Source organism: Anneissia japonica, unplaced genomic scaffold (genome assembly GCF_011630105.1).
Source record: "Anneissia japonica isolate Jap-2015-1 unplaced genomic scaffold, ASM1163010v1 scaffold288084_len154654_cov141, whole genome shotgun sequence".
NCBI lineage: Eukaryota > Metazoa > Echinodermata > Crinoidea > Comatulida > Comatulidae > Anneissia > Anneissia japonica.
In genome coordinates, this window is record NW_022705729.1 from 110,066 (window position 1) to 125,829 (window position 15,764).

Consider the following 15,764-nt stretch of genomic DNA (forward strand, 5'->3'; position numbering starts at 1 on the left):
ATAAGTAAATTTGAACATTAATATTTATTATAACAACAAAAAGAATTTTTATTTCTGCTAACGTCCGCGTGTGTGTCAGGAAATTCCAACAAGCGCGAAAACTCCAATCTCGTTGCGATCGGGAAACTTTATTCCCGAAACAATTTAATGCCTCGTGATTGGTTAACAGCAGCTTGACAACAAGACCCTCATAAATATTCACGCTTCGCACTCTCTGATGATCACACACTTACTGCACGATCTCTGCTGGTGATTTTTTTAAAAAATAAAATTCTGAGTTATATACCGTTGCAAAAAAACGAAGGATGCATAAACATAGCAAAGGGGTTCGTTATTGGTAGGGTGGGGGTTCGCTGAAAAAAGGGGTTCGGACGAATCCCTAGGAACCCCCTCGCTAGATAAAAATCACCTAAAATTACTCATTTTGCGAGTTAGGGCCCCCACCTAATCGTCGAGCCATCCTTCCCCCCCCCTTTTTTTTTATTTCAAGACTCATACACCACTGGACATAATTTAAAATATCTTCATTACAGTACTGGAATGTGTACCGTATTTATTTGTAAAATTGTGCGATTCTTCATTTAAACAAAAATACCGTTTCGTTTTGCATTCATTTATATTCGTCAGTATAGTGTAAATCAGTCTGTATATTATTGTCATACGTATAAAAAGAGTATAATATAGACCCTACCAATGATGTATTTCTAGTTATAATAATAAGTCAGTATTCAAATTTGTATCACTATATGAAGATCAATAAAGAATATATATACTGTATAACAGCCAAAGTACAGGACGGACGGGGGGGGGGGGTCTAATGTGTATGGGTACAATGCCCTAGCAACGTTGTTCGCATGCTGCCAGTCAATGCCCTTTGCAAATCTTCTTCTCTGCAAGTAAACACCACGTGATTTACATCGCATATCTCCTCTGTGGTAGTGTGACTAGGCCTAGGTCCTCAACATTACGGAAATTCGACTTCTTGTAATCAACAAAATTCCATCCCTCAATATCAATTTCTATGTGTGGAGAAACATTATTAGCTGAATACAAATAAGTTGATCAGTATTATATAATTATTATACCACTGCAATATTTTTTGAATTGTTTAGGCGCCCCAATTAACTTTTTAACAAGGACATTAAGGTAGGTAAGGTAGGTAGCCCTGCGGTGCGATAAAATAGGCCGAGGCCCTAGGGCTTTTTACTTCACTAATCCAGCTGGTCGAGGTGAAGACAGGTACTATGAATGATGATTGGGAAGGCTAAAGTGTGATAATTTTAATACAGAAATAAACGCCAAAATATCTGCTTACGAACATTGGTTCGCGCGAGTTATGTTCATTGATATTGACCTTCAGGTCAGTATTTACCAATGTAGTGAGACGGCGATCTACGGCGATATCCAGCCTAGCTATGTTGTACGAAGCACGCTGCGGGTGCGGTGTAACGCTCCCAATGCGTGTACAAACCCTAGGTTTTGCCTACGCGTAGTAAATGCTACGCATTTACTACGCGTAGACTACGTTAATCCTACGCGTAGCCCACGAAGCCTACGCGTTGCAAAAGTTGCAGTATTTTTTATCTGTACTGTAATTCATAATAGACCATCATTCCCTTAATTTTCTATAACAATAACTATATTAGTTGTTAACATATTACAATAGAGAATTTGAACAGACACTGAAAATTTGCTTTCTTTGGAGAACTACAGTATTATAGTTGAGCCCGAGCGAGGGCGGCGCCATCTTTATTGTTGTTATTGTGAAGCTACGTGATCGCAACGCGAGGGGATTTCGTGCAAATCAGGAACTATCGCATGTGGCCAGCAACACATGTTAATTTCTCCTTCTGGAAGCTAAACTTGATGTCTCTTTTGTTTAACACACCGAAGATATATCAAACCTGCTTATACAATCGTTTTTATTCGTTTCACTTTATCGTGAGACTTTACAAAAAACACGTTTTTAGTGGGGTAAATATTTCAATTCGGCGATTTAGCCTGACCCTAGGCTGACTAAAAAAGTCGGCCTGCGGAAGTGTCATTTTAGTCGAGGTTCGCGTCATTTAGTCGCAGTGCTAGTCGAAGTTCGTTTTAAGAATACAAAATTTTTAAGTTTTAGCTCGAACTATGTCTAAAGTTCGTTTTAAGAATACCGGGGTAAATATAAACATAAATTGAATTAATTAGGCCAGCTGACAATCATGTTGTCTAAACAGAAGATACCTGAAAGCAAAAATGGTCTAGCAGCATTTCCTCTTTCAGTTGTACAGTAAACAGCAAGAGTTTCTATTCATTTCATCATCAAATAGCATTAGTTTAAATTATGATAAAAATAAAAATGATCTATATTCCAATAATACTGGGTAGTGGAAAACATGGAAAATTTGCATTTGTATGACCTTTAATATTTATAATGTTTTTCTCCTTATGCTTCATCCCACTTCAAACTGTTTAGGAACTATATTCATGTTTAAGCAGATTTGTTTTGTTTTTCATTCAAAAAAGAACATTATGTAGTCGAGTAAATATACAGTATGCTAAAAATACTGCCCAACCTGGAACAAATTGCAACAGAACATTCATTTTTTTTTTTGTATCTTGTTGAGGGGATCACCCTGAGTGACATACAGTATCCAAAATAGGACAAAATCGGACCACCAGAATGTGACTAATTTGAATATTAAAAATGGCAGTCGTTTTTGGAACAAACACTGATCTCAACAACTATTGGTCGTACGTAGAGAGTTCCTTTTGATGTAAAATTGTTCAAAATATGCTTCTATTCAGTCATAATTGAATATTAAAAAATGAGAGGAAATTTTGTTATTGACCTTTGACCTACAGTATATTGAAATTACCATATCTCAGCAACCATTGGTCATGAGAACCCCTTTGGAGTGAAACTGGATTTTGGATTACTAAGGGTAATTAGAGAGGGTACTGTCTATGGTATGGATAGAATGAATTGACTTCAACTGATTATTTTATAGCCCCAAAAAATAAAATTAATATCAAATTACTGTACAGAATTACAGCGTATCAGTGATACTGGTATAAATTTGCAATATACCTTGTATGATTACTAAAATAAAAAATAATTTTTCAATTAGAGAATAGAAACTACTGTAAAACAAAATCAGCTCTGTATATCAGGAGTATAGTATACAGTAAATGTGCAAAACTCCTCCTTTGGGACACACCTATTAAAGGGAACCCCTAATTAAAGGACACTTTTTCTAACACTATGGCCAACCCCTATTCACAGGACACACTTTTTTTCTAATCTGAAGGTTGCCTACTTATACGGATTGACCGTGAGACTCACGGATAATTTATCATTTGCCAGTTTGACTACAAATGAACAAAAACTCACGGATTTCATAAAAATGTTACACACGGATCAAGATTTTAAAATAATGATTTGCAAACGGAATACACAGTAATATGCATTAAATAAATCACCACACATGGTTTGTTTGTTTGTTTATCTGTTTTCCACATGAGAGTACTGTCTGTACATCGTGATTCATGAATAAAATGAGTCTGTAAAAAATGTTTTAATACACAAGCAACTGTTAGGCACTCACCTTAAGTTTACAGTACTGTATAACTTTTTGGTTTTATTAAGTTTACATACATACACTTGACTTAATTTATGTCCAAGATCAATCAAACAAGTAGTAAAAATGAACAGATTGCGTGTGCTTCAAGGGGCTTCTCTCTTTAGGCCCCGCCCCATGGGCCCTCGACAGGTCCCCCTGGCCCCCTGGCAGTAGGGCTACGCAATGCGAGTTCTCACAGATCTTTTTTTGGAAAAGTTGGCAACTATTAGGGTCCTATAGTACTTTATTTTAATAAATATCCAAAAATAATATTAAATTACAGAGAAATAGAAACAATAATACCAGATCAGCATATCAAGGATATTAGTATAATTGGTATAAAATTGCAAGTACTTTGTTAAGAATCTCCTAAGAAAACACATTGTGTTACTTCCTCAAAATAAACCAAAATCAAATATCTGTATAAAATTCTACGGTCAGAACCATGGATGCACAATGTCAACACAACACAGTAGATTTGCATGCAAAGATACTGCAAGACACAACCTATGCATAACAACAGCGAAGTGGATATGACATACAGTGTTCTCGAGGGTACAGTATGGTACAGTAGTGTCCACACCACTGAACCCCACCATGGTTGAGGTCATTTTTTTTTAAAATAATGCCCTAGATACTCGGAAATGGCACTCTTACTGTAGATATCAAAAATGCATAATGCCCTAGATACTCGGAAATGGCACTCTTACTGTAGATATCAAAAATGCATAATGCCCTAGATACTCGGAAATGGCACTCGTACTGTAGATATCAAAAATGCATAATGCCCTAGATACTCGGAAATGGCACTCGTACTGTAGATATCAAAAATGCATAATGCCCTAGATACTCGGTGTAATAAAAATTGGGGGTCACCTTTCAACCTAAGGAGCTATAACTGATTAAAAATAGGTCTGATTTTAGCATAATTTCACTGTATAGCGGCACAAATACGCGCAAAGATACCTATGTTTGATGCGCATGTACGGCATTGCTATTGGCCAAAAGATGACCGAAAAGAATGCAAATTTGTGAAAACAATTTGAAGAACCCAAAATATGTAAAAAAAACCTAATTTCTAACTTCCATACGTACTGCGCAAGTAAAAGTGCGCGCGCGTAGTGGAAAATTATGAGAAATTTTGAAATGCTCAAAATGGCCTGAAACCTGCTCAATTTAGTCAAAAAGTAATTTCGAGCATTTTGAAATTTTGACGCATGCGTGCGCGCGCGTTAATAAGCGCACGCGTAAAATTAGGGTACAGTACATTCAACATTAACCCAAAGTTAATGCTCACTTAATACGATTTCGAAACGGCAATTGGTTAGGCTGATATGATCGATAATGTAAAAACGCAAAATTGCACGTAGATGACGTCACGCATGTCTGAGCGCGTTGAAAACCTTACCATGACTATTCCAGGCGAAGGCAAAATGATCGATGTAGCGACCGTCGATGTAGCGACCGTGTGCGTAACTCGTGGCAATTTTGAGATATCGTGCGAACAGAAATGGAAGGAAAGGTAGAATAAAAAAAAGTTGTAAGATCTCTGACAATAACAAGAGGTGATCCGCTCGAGAAGCGGATCACCAATTACAGAGAAATAGAAACAATAATACCAGGTCAGCATATCAAGGATATTAGTATAATTGGTATAAAATTGCAAGTACTTTGTTAAGAATCTCCTAAGAAAACACTTAGTGTTACTTCCTCAAAATAAACCAAAATCAAAAAACTTCATAAAACGCTACGGTCAGAACCATGGATGCACAATGTCAACACAACACAGTAGATTTGCATGCAAAGATACTACAAGACACAACCTATGCTTAACAACAGCGAAGTGGATATGACATACAGTGTTCTCGAGGGTACAGTATGGTAGTGTCCACACCACTGATCCCCACCATGGTTGAGGTCATTTTTTTTTTAAATAATGCCCTAGATACTCGGAAATGGCACTCTTACTGTAGATATCAAAAATGCTTTTGAAACTTTTGAAATGAGCAGTTGTCATGAAATGAAATTTGTTTTATTTCAGCAGTTATTACTATTGGGCAATTCCACACAAAAGTAAACCTTGCACCTAAATTTTAAAATTAGTTGCATTATAACAAATTTGGTACCAAATTAAAAAAGAAAATCTAAAGTTTCAGGAAATAATGTTCTTTTTTTTATTTTAAACCGGTCACATTTTTATTTAAAAAACAAATTTTATGGTTTTTTTTCCCCCTAAAAAATGAAAATTTTGGTAATTTTATGGAGGCTGATTTAGGGTTCTAAAGTATATTTTTTACCAATTTCTAAAATGGTTTTGTTAACATTAGCATATAACATTTTATAATTTTTAAAAATGTTTCCGTACTTTGTTATGCTTCAGTGATTCAACGATATACCAGTATAAAAAGTGTCACGAAGTTACCATAACAGTACTTTTTTTAATTTTTCAAGAAGTACTGGAAATAAAATTTTTAAAATTAATAATTAAATCATTAAAGTACAGCTGAAATATATTCACATAAATTAAGGAAAAAAAATCATATTCCAAAAAAATTATGACTGTTTTAAATTTGTCATGAGGTTACTTTTTAGGTAACTTTGTGACGATAACAGCATGACATCCTATCCTTTTGCACAGAAATTTCTTATTTAGTTATTTGGGTGTGGTGTATGTTTCATTAAATTTGAAAAAACTGTATATTGGCTGAGGCTGGTCTAATTATTAAGCAAATGAGCAGTGAAAAGCTTGAGTTTAATTCAATAAAGAGTTAGCTGGACTTTTTTTAGAGACACAGTGATTGGTTGACATACAGACGAGTACACTTGCCTTGGTGTTTGATTTTTGCAAGACCACTTTCTGTAAAGTTAGCAATTTGCAGGTGGAATGTAAGTATTATTTGCATTTTATAATCACTTTATATTAAATAATAAATTATCACAATTGTATAGCAAAACAATTAAATTACCCACAAGCTTCTCATAATGTCACTGATTTTTTTTTAAATTGGTATAATGGCTTTTATTTTATATAACTTTGCCAATAAATAACTGTTTGAAATACACAAACACGATCGCATCGTGACTTCACAAGACACCTTGGTGAATTGCCAGTTCATGATCTTGCTAACATGGAAAATCTACCGACCAGCATGCGTGCCAATCAGAATAAAGTAAAGTGTGTTAAGAGTCAAACTCGCGGCAAACCAAGTTGAACCAAGCAGTAAATAAAGGAAATGTGGTCCATCATCACTAGCTTTGATTTGGGAAGGTACAATAGCAATTTCTATAGTTCCTTTTTTGCATTGCAAAAGCGATTGTATTGGGTCGTTTTGTGGTTCCTCTACTTCATATTAGAATAACAAAAACATAATCTTTATGCAGAAATCTTAATTTTTACGAGACATTTACTGATTTTTCATCAATATTGTTGATGTATAAGGAATGCCTATTGAAAAACAATAAAATCTGATTAAAATACTCCGAATTGGGAAGTATACCACATGTCACTGTTTGCTCCTCCTAGGCCTCTAATAAGATCGATGAAGATCAACATCTAAATTTGAATATAGCATAGCCTACTGTAGGCCTAACCAAAACACTGTTTTAAAACATGATCGATCTAAAGAAAGGAAATAACGAACAATATTAAAATTCTAACATTGTTTATTACTAAATTGCGACATTGCAACATTTTAAAAGCCGGTAAACTATATTTCAATATTGTTTATCAACCTGATGATCCACCCTACAATCACCGCACAGCTAATTAAAATAACAATGACCTTTGTAGCTACGTTCAAATTGGTACCTGAACGTAAGGTATGAAGGGCTGCGAGTAGATAAGGAGCGGTAATTGTCAGCTGTAATGTATCTGATTTACATGCATAGCTAATACAGATAATTAATCAGTTTACATTACATTCAAAGTATCTATAAAGTTTTTAAAAAGTTATACTTAATTTATCATAATATACTTACAGGTAGGTCGACGATATGTAAAACAGACCCTGCCTTTGAAAAATTTAAGACGGTGGGTGGGGTGGAGGGGCAACTAACTTGCAACTGAATTTTTAAATTTAATATGGTTAATGATTTTTTTCCTCAGTAGCGTAACTTTTTCAGCTCAACACTCCTAAAATAGAAACAACAATGTACAACATTTTCACATAATAATTGCCGTATTCGACTTGCTTGTTTCGCTGGTATGACATGTAATCCAGAGTCTGTTAATTTTCAATAAGTTAATAACATGACCTAAAGCCGGACACTCGCTGTGTCGTACGACGGTCGTACCACCGACGCACGAAAAATCCAACTCTGTTCTCCGCAACGCCGTCTGCTGATTGTCGGTGGCAGTCTGAACGGATCGTCCTTAAAAACGACCCGTTGCACGCACGTCGTCGCGTTGCGTTCTTCATAGGATCTCGTCAGTCAACGGTCGTGCGCATTAAGTGCTCGGCTTAAACAAACATAGCAGATTGGACAGTTTAGCAAAATTATTTGTGGTTGGAAATATTACTGGAAAATAATAATATTTTCCAACATAAAGAATACTTAGATACAGAATTCAAAAATAGGCTCACAACGGGAGCTACGGTACCTTAAGTACTATATTATGTTTACTAATAAAGTATCAACATGGGATTCGGTTATCAGGAAATGTGTGGTGGTCTGTTTTTTTTTTTTTTAATGACTTTGTACAGTAATAAGGTACTTAAGATGACACATACACCTTCAACGGATTTACCCTTTCCGCCATCTTTAACTGCCTGATCATAACATAGTGTCTTTGCCCCAGAGGGAACATAGACACAAAAAGTACATTACATGAAAATACTTGTTTAAAACAAGACGCAAAAGGTGCTAGCATGTTTCAGGGTAACTAGGTAGCCATTTTGTTTTGGTCATCTTTGTACAGGTAGGCGTTGTCTAATGATGAATGACCGTCAGGGGTTTATTTAAGAATTTGAGTAGCAGGAGAAATTTGAAAGTAACAGGAGAGTAAATTGAAATAGGCCGGGGGTATAGGGGGGCCGCCTAGGCCCCCATCGCGGTCCAGGGGCAGAGCCCTGGTCGGGGGTCAAGGGGGGTGGAAGCGCCATTGCGCTCCAGGGTTTTAGAGTTTTTTAAGCCCATTTAATGGCATTTCTCTACATCATTTTTTTTTAAACAGTTTTTCAGAATCAATTACTGAGCTCTAAAAAAGTTGATATTTTTACATATTCTTCATACATAGGCCAACCTAGCCTAAATACTGTAAACCAGAAACTTTCGCGAATTTGATAATTTCAGCCGTTTTCGCGACATTAAACTTTTGTGAATCGCAAAACGCCCTAGATTTGCTTTGTATCATCGTCAGAGCGAGTTTAGGCCTTGAAATACCGATTTATACCGACAATTTCTGCTGTTTATTGTTCATCTTTTAAAAAATTGAAATTAATTTTTGGTGTAATTCAGTGATTTTTAATGACCAAAATCTCATTTCTGAAACTGATTCAAGCTCAAAGTGTTTGATATACTGTATTAAATTATTGATTGTTTTTTTGCGACATAAAACTCGCTATTTATGACTACTCATGGAATTTGCAGGAATTTTTTTTTCACAAATTTTTCTGGTTTTACAGTATACTAAAATTTAGCAATCATGATGATAAAATTTACAAAATGTAAATAATAGCATAACTGACAACAAAATCAATGTTTTTATTTAATTTTAGCTGATAATCACATGCAGTGATGATCAGAACCTCCTTGATTGCAGTGATGATCAGAACTTCCTTGATTAGTATACTTACTGAGTAGGTTAGAATAGGCCTAGAATTTACGAATTTTTCGAGCTCAACATCGGAATTTAAGGTCAGAATATTGATTCAATAATTGAAATACATTCTTTTATAATGATGAAGTTGTTTACTTTTCACAAATTTGAAATTTGTGGGGATTCACCATTTAGGCCTATGCCCTAGATCTGCGTTGAAGAAAACATCTAAAGGAGAGCAAAAAATGGTTCTAAAAATTTACGCAGATATCGAAAAGGAATGGATACCACATTGGAAAAAAAATATCTCATGTGATGTGAATTGAGACGATTTTGGCTTGCTCTGCCGTTTTAATCATTGTACTATCTATGACTCTGAAATTGTGAGTGTAAACAGCATTCAATATAGTTGGTTCGGCTTGCTACCTCCGCCACCGAATGTAAAATGAATTTGAGCCAGTGTTGGTTTTTTTTTTATTATCTATCATTTCCGAAATATCTATGTCATCACAAAGAGGGCTAGTAAAATAAAAATGAAATGAAAATAAAAGGTTCATAGTCATACACAAATTAATTTTAAAACAACGATCTGTTTTTTTTCTTCTCCGCGGTGAGAAAACCCGGAAGCCCAATGTACAGTAAAAGAGTTTGGGCGATGTATATCGTCATCACCTGAGCATGTGGTGGAGGAGAAATTTCTATTATCTTATTGGCTAACATGTGATTTGGAGGCGTGGCTTCTTTGATGGACTCACCCAGACGCGACTGCTGAACTTTGAACTTTAACATTGTTTACGCTGCGAGTTCATGAAATGGAGTCTGAAAATTGGTAGACATTTTTTAACGAACTTTCAACAGAAAGGAACATCGAAATGAGTGCATACTATTGCAAATTAACTTCGTGTAGGTAAATAAGGTACTTTACAGGCCTGTTGCGCTATTTATATTGGTGGTTTTTGTATTAATTTTGTACAGCATTGATTGAAGTAGCCGGCGAAAACATCGTAGTGGCCGATCGAATGCGCCGGCCGCCGGCTCTTAAATAAACCCCTGATGACCAGTCGAATATGGCCAATGTTCCACATGACTATATTTTTGGCACGTCAAATCTGATGTATAATTACTAATGTCTTTCACAGACTTCAGACCTACAGTACTCCTACTGTACTGACTTGACAATCAAGGCTATACTTGGCATGAGAAAATAAAATTTCTTTTCATTATCTAGGGTTGGGTGTTGGCTAACTCATACCCATGCCAACTCATACCCACTTTGGCTAACCAGTACCCAAATTTAGATAAACTAGCTACGCCCAATTACTGTAATTCAATAAATATAGGCTACCTCCCTTTACCTTTCTTATCAATTCACCCGTATACCAAATGTATTACAAGTTTTAAAAAGATGTAACACAAACAATCCCCAGCGTTAGGTCAATCGTTTTCACACTGAGCATGTGATGTAACAAACTGGGTATAAGTTAAGCCTGGGCCTACTAGGCCTACCCTATTCCCCTAGCCTATGCCTATTTAATTCTTTATCAGGCCCTAGCCTTTAGCCTTCTCAAACCAAACTAGACCTACCTAGGCTACAGTATATCTATGGGTCTAGGCCTAGCTAGCAACTTGGGACCAATACTTAGTAGTTAGTTGCTGGGCTACTAACTAGGCCTAGCCTCCTAGGACTACTCTCTGTAGGCCTAGCCTAGACCTCTAGCTAGGTACAAGTAGGAGAGGTCAAGGAGACAGGAGGGCCATCCAAACAAACAGCAGGGAGTTGCTGATATACATAAACGTCCCCCACTTGTCAAAATTCAGTAGGCCTAGTATTAGTAGTAGTAGGGCCTAGGTGAAGTAGTCTAGTTTAGGGCGGCCTAGCCTAGGCCTAGTAAAGTAGGCCTAGGGTCTAAAGTAGGTGGTAGAGAGTACTTTTGGGCCTATAGTATTAGTATTATATGGTAGGGCTAATAAGGCCTAGGCCCTAGCTAGAATTAATATTAAATACTGAAAATGCGGGAGATATTTTCTTAAAAGCCAATATCACATTTTAAATTTACCTGTTGAGTCTGCTGTGACTGTAGATTTTCTGCGGACCCGGAACTGCCGAGGGAAGCGACAGGGCTGGCCCCTCCCGCCACCGCGCTGACACCAGCCTTCTGTCTCGTGGCTGGCGAATTACTGCCTGGCCCTAGCATTTCCATTTCCAAACTATTGGCACCATCACTTCTTTGTCTTCTATGTCGTGAAGATGTTCCGTTGTCTTCAAGTTGTTCTTTACTTCCCCTTCTATCCATAACTTACGTTAAAGTATTTATAAGCACACAAAAACTGGTAGTATTTAAACTAGCCGACCACTGACTTTTATTGTATTACCAGACCATCCGCCATTTTCTTTCTAAGATCCAACGACACGCCCTCAATTTACTTTAGAAGTTTAGACTACCGTTAGAGCATGAGAAACAGATTGAATTAGCCTATTTTCATACTAAAGTGATACTCAAGTATAGCTGCTGGAAAGCAATTTCCTTGTTGCGAAAACCAATTCTTAATACAAACTTTTAAAGGTGTCACCAAAAACGGGACAAAATTGCGCGGAGCTTTGTGTTTAAATGCTCACGATGTTTTTACAGTATACTGGGAGCTATAAGTTAACCCTCTGGAGGTAGGGGAATTCCTGTAACTATCCGACGTTTAGCTGATTTTCAGGAGCCGAAATTTTGAATCTAAAGAATAAAAATTGTAGGACTAGACTGATTCACGTTTTCAGAAAATTCATTGTAAGCAGTACTTCTTTCTACTCCCTGCCCTTAATGTAAAAATTATTATGGTAATCGGAACTTTTCTATTTAAGACGGACCTATGCGGTCTTAGCAGGTGTTCTAAACTCCTGGCAGGCCTATCCATTTGAAATGGCGACCTTACAATTTTATTTTGATCATAACTAATTTGGTGACCAATTCGTTCAAATATTTTTTTCATTACATTTTTTTTCTATGAAAAAAGTTATATTTCGATTATTTCAGTCATCAGTCATTATCATCAAACAAAGAAGGATCGGATGATGTTATCAAAGCATTAATTGTATTGTGCTGACCAGTAAGAGAACTGGATTTGTAACAATATTATCTGTTTGACGCTAAATAATGCTCAAAAGTCCTTACACATTAACAGTACTGTTTTAAAAATTACCAAAAAATAAAGGAGCAACAGATAGAAATGCAAAACCTTAGAAAAAAACACTCTCAACTTAATTGCAGCACTTTTAATGATATTTTAATTAACATTCAACACCCATTGATAGCACCCAGAGTTTGCTTGATGGGCCCTGATACTCTCGGGAATGGTGGAGCCCTCGAAAACTCAGACAACTTAGCATTTTGGAATGCACTGATTTTAGGGTTTAACAAACTAGGCCTATTATTCACCACTTGCCACAACACCAAATGAAATTTAGGCGTAACACCTGCGGCATTCACATATAATTGACATACCGTATTTTTTTTTTCCACGTTTAAATCCAAAGTTGCTAATTCAGTATAGGCTTTCTTTAGTTAAACTAGGGACTCTCTTTATTGTCGATTTGCTTCCTTTGTATGTTATTGTTTGTATTTTACTATATTTTATATATTGTATGTTTAAAACATCCAGTAATGGGCGATTCCGCTGTTGGATGTAATAAAATACAATTAAAAATAATAAAAATAAATAATTGGAGATCCTGATAACAACTGAATTGACACAACAAGCATGGAGTACAAAACTATTTTATTTTATAATAATGTCCAGTGACTTAACAAAATAATTGGTTCGCGAACCATTTGAATTGAACAAGAACGTTTAACAGTTAAACGTCTTTGGCTTAAATACCAGTGCACTGTGTTTGATTCAACGGCTGGGTAATAATGCGTTTCTATTGAATAAAGATAAACTGTTCTCAGTGGTGGCACGTGGAATTAAACAATTATTGCAGTAGCGGGGCCCCGAGAAGGACTGTGAAAGATCGAGATATAAGACAATTTATGATATCACTTCGAGATGGTTTAAAATGACACTCTCAGACTTACTTTTGAATAATTTAAAACAATTTAAGAGCCCCTCCCGGTCCCCTTGAATGCGCCACTGAATTGAGATAAACACAGTAATTAATATACTTAATCCTCCTCGTGAAGTATTCCTCTATAATTAATCCTTTAAAAACCCAAAATGAAACTGAGGCGTCCTCTGTCCGTTTTTTTTTCTCAAAAATATTAACATGGAGATTATTTATATTTATTATTTTTAGGCTTATCTATGAATGGCCCCCAATAGGCCTGGGCACAGTACTTTGCACTGTCTGAGTACTGCCCATCCCTACGTCACTGAACTCAACCCAACTATGACTGTGGCTGAGGTAAGAAATGTTATGACTATGGCACCTCTAGATGATGGTTGGAAATGGCACGCTCAGAGATTTAAATTTGAATACAATTCTCTTTTTCTCTATTGCTAGGCCTATAAATAGAGCCTAGGCCTATATTATAGGCCTATTTGATGATCTGAAACCTTAATTTTGAACCCTGTGGCTGCTATAATTAAATCAAACAAATTACATAGGGAGAGTGGCTTTTTAGCTGTGTTATGGTTTGCATTTACAATAGTTCGACATTTTTTGGATAATTCTATTCTTAGGTCACACGACAGCATTTCTGTTATTTCTATAAATTGTTTTTAAACAGTGAAAAGCTTAGATTTTTTTACACAATTATGTTGAGGTAAAAGATAACAGAAAAATATTTGTCGTCATACGGATTTTTCATGGTATTCATTGTGGGCAATTCTTTAAAAAGTTAATTTGCAATATATACTTCAGTGCTGGAAATCTAAACATTTGCAATGTAAAAAATAATTAATTATGATTTGAAATCAACAGATATGTAATTAAAACTACAAAAGTTGTATGTATTCCTGATGTTGTTTCTTGATTCTAGTGAAATATTAATGACCAAATATTATTTTGTTTTAAATATTGAGCTTTCTTTTGGATACACAAGAAAAATAGTATGAATAGAGAAATAACTTCGATCATTTTCCATCATGAATAAAAAAAAAACAAAAAACAAAAAAACAAAACAAAACAAAAAGAAAAATTAAGATGGAGGAAATACAACCAAGGCAAGGCCTGACAATGTGTTGTATTACGGTACCTTAACAAAAAGACAATCATATGCAATATAGAAGAATATTTAAAAAAAATTAAAATACACATTAATCTTCGAACTTCGAAATAAACAAAAAGTAGTAAACCCTTACATGCTATGAACAGGTAGAATTTAAAACAAGATATTAATGACTGATTGTCACTAATATTTATATGAATTACAGAACCTCGCATGCAGTATTCTACTTTCTATCAGAAAGCTTCTAGCTATACTATTCATATCGAAGGTTGCTTATATAAAAAACGTACTGTCAACAAGCTTAGAATCCTAGAATGTAATCTTGACCTGCAGTCTCTTAACAGTATAACCATCAAGCGTAACATTTCATTGTGCAAAATATAAGAAGCCACAAGTTTATTGTTATTATTAGACACTTAAACGATGCAGTCATATAGGTATTACACGGCTAAAGGGTTGGCCATTGCAAATCAAGTTTAGTGGCAATTTGTTTGAGTAGCAATGGAAAATGTCCGTTTACCGCACTCCGACTTATCAAATACAGATAAACTTCTCTGCCTACTCAACAATGGATTTCTGTACTTCATGATTGGTGTGACTAATGTCATCATGGGGGTTTTGAATGCAGCAATTGCAGATTCGATAGGTTGCACGGATGGATATATAACATTCTTTGCAGCTATATCAATAGCTGTCAATAACTTTACTGGTAAGTAGAGTAGATAAGGTGATGAGATTTTAAACTAATTGAGCGTGATTTTTTAGGGGGGGAGGGGAGCGATTATTCTTCGTCGACCACCCCCGTACGCCCTAGATACGCCACATCAATGAGTAGGAAAAGAAATATTGATTATAATACATCAAAATAGAAAATATACAGAGTAAGAAACAAATTTGATATTTGCATAAATCAGTGCTGCTATAATCATCATCTATTCAGGCTCTTGTTATATACACTCTTTAATTTAGTTATTACATTATTTTTGTTGTCACAAATCGACCTGCCTAATTGAAAAATAAGTACAGTTGTTTACAAAAAAATTTCGAAATATTTACAGGATTCATGGGAGAAAACTTGCTCAAACATATTGGACTGAAATACTTGACGATTGTATCTACTTTGCTGAAATTATTTTCGACGTGCATGCTTTCAACTGTAAACGATGCAGCTTCTTTTGCCGTTTGGATCACGGTGCTAGGTAACGTGGATACATAAATACACCCCACCCCAACCCACACACACAC

The 15,764-nt window shown here is 35.6% G+C and overlaps 2 protein-coding genes across 2 annotated transcripts in view; one reads left to right on the forward strand and one right to left on the reverse strand.

Annotated features, from left to right (window-relative positions):
• LOC117105907 (myotubularin-related protein 2-like) overlaps window positions 1-11,771 on the reverse strand; it is a 55,049-nt gene extending 43,278 nt beyond the window's left edge. The window contains exon 1 of the mRNA XM_033247210.1: window positions 11,421-11,771. Within this exon, the coding sequence (XP_033103101.1) occupies window positions 11,421-11,657 (237 nt within the window). The 5' untranslated portion in view covers window positions 11,658-11,771. The remainder of the gene's footprint in view (window positions 1-11,420) is intronic.
• A 2,791-nt stretch (window positions 11,772-14,562) lies between these two features.
• Window positions 14,563-15,764, forward strand: part of LOC117105905 (monocarboxylate transporter 13-like) — a 20,944-nt gene continuing 19,742 nt past the window's right edge. The window contains exons 1-2 of the mRNA XM_033247208.1: window positions 14,563-15,228; window positions 15,578-15,718. Of these exons, the coding sequence (XP_033103099.1) occupies window positions 15,021-15,228; window positions 15,578-15,718 (349 nt within the window). The 5' untranslated portion in view covers window positions 14,563-15,020. The remainder of the gene's footprint in view (window positions 15,229-15,577; window positions 15,719-15,764) is intronic.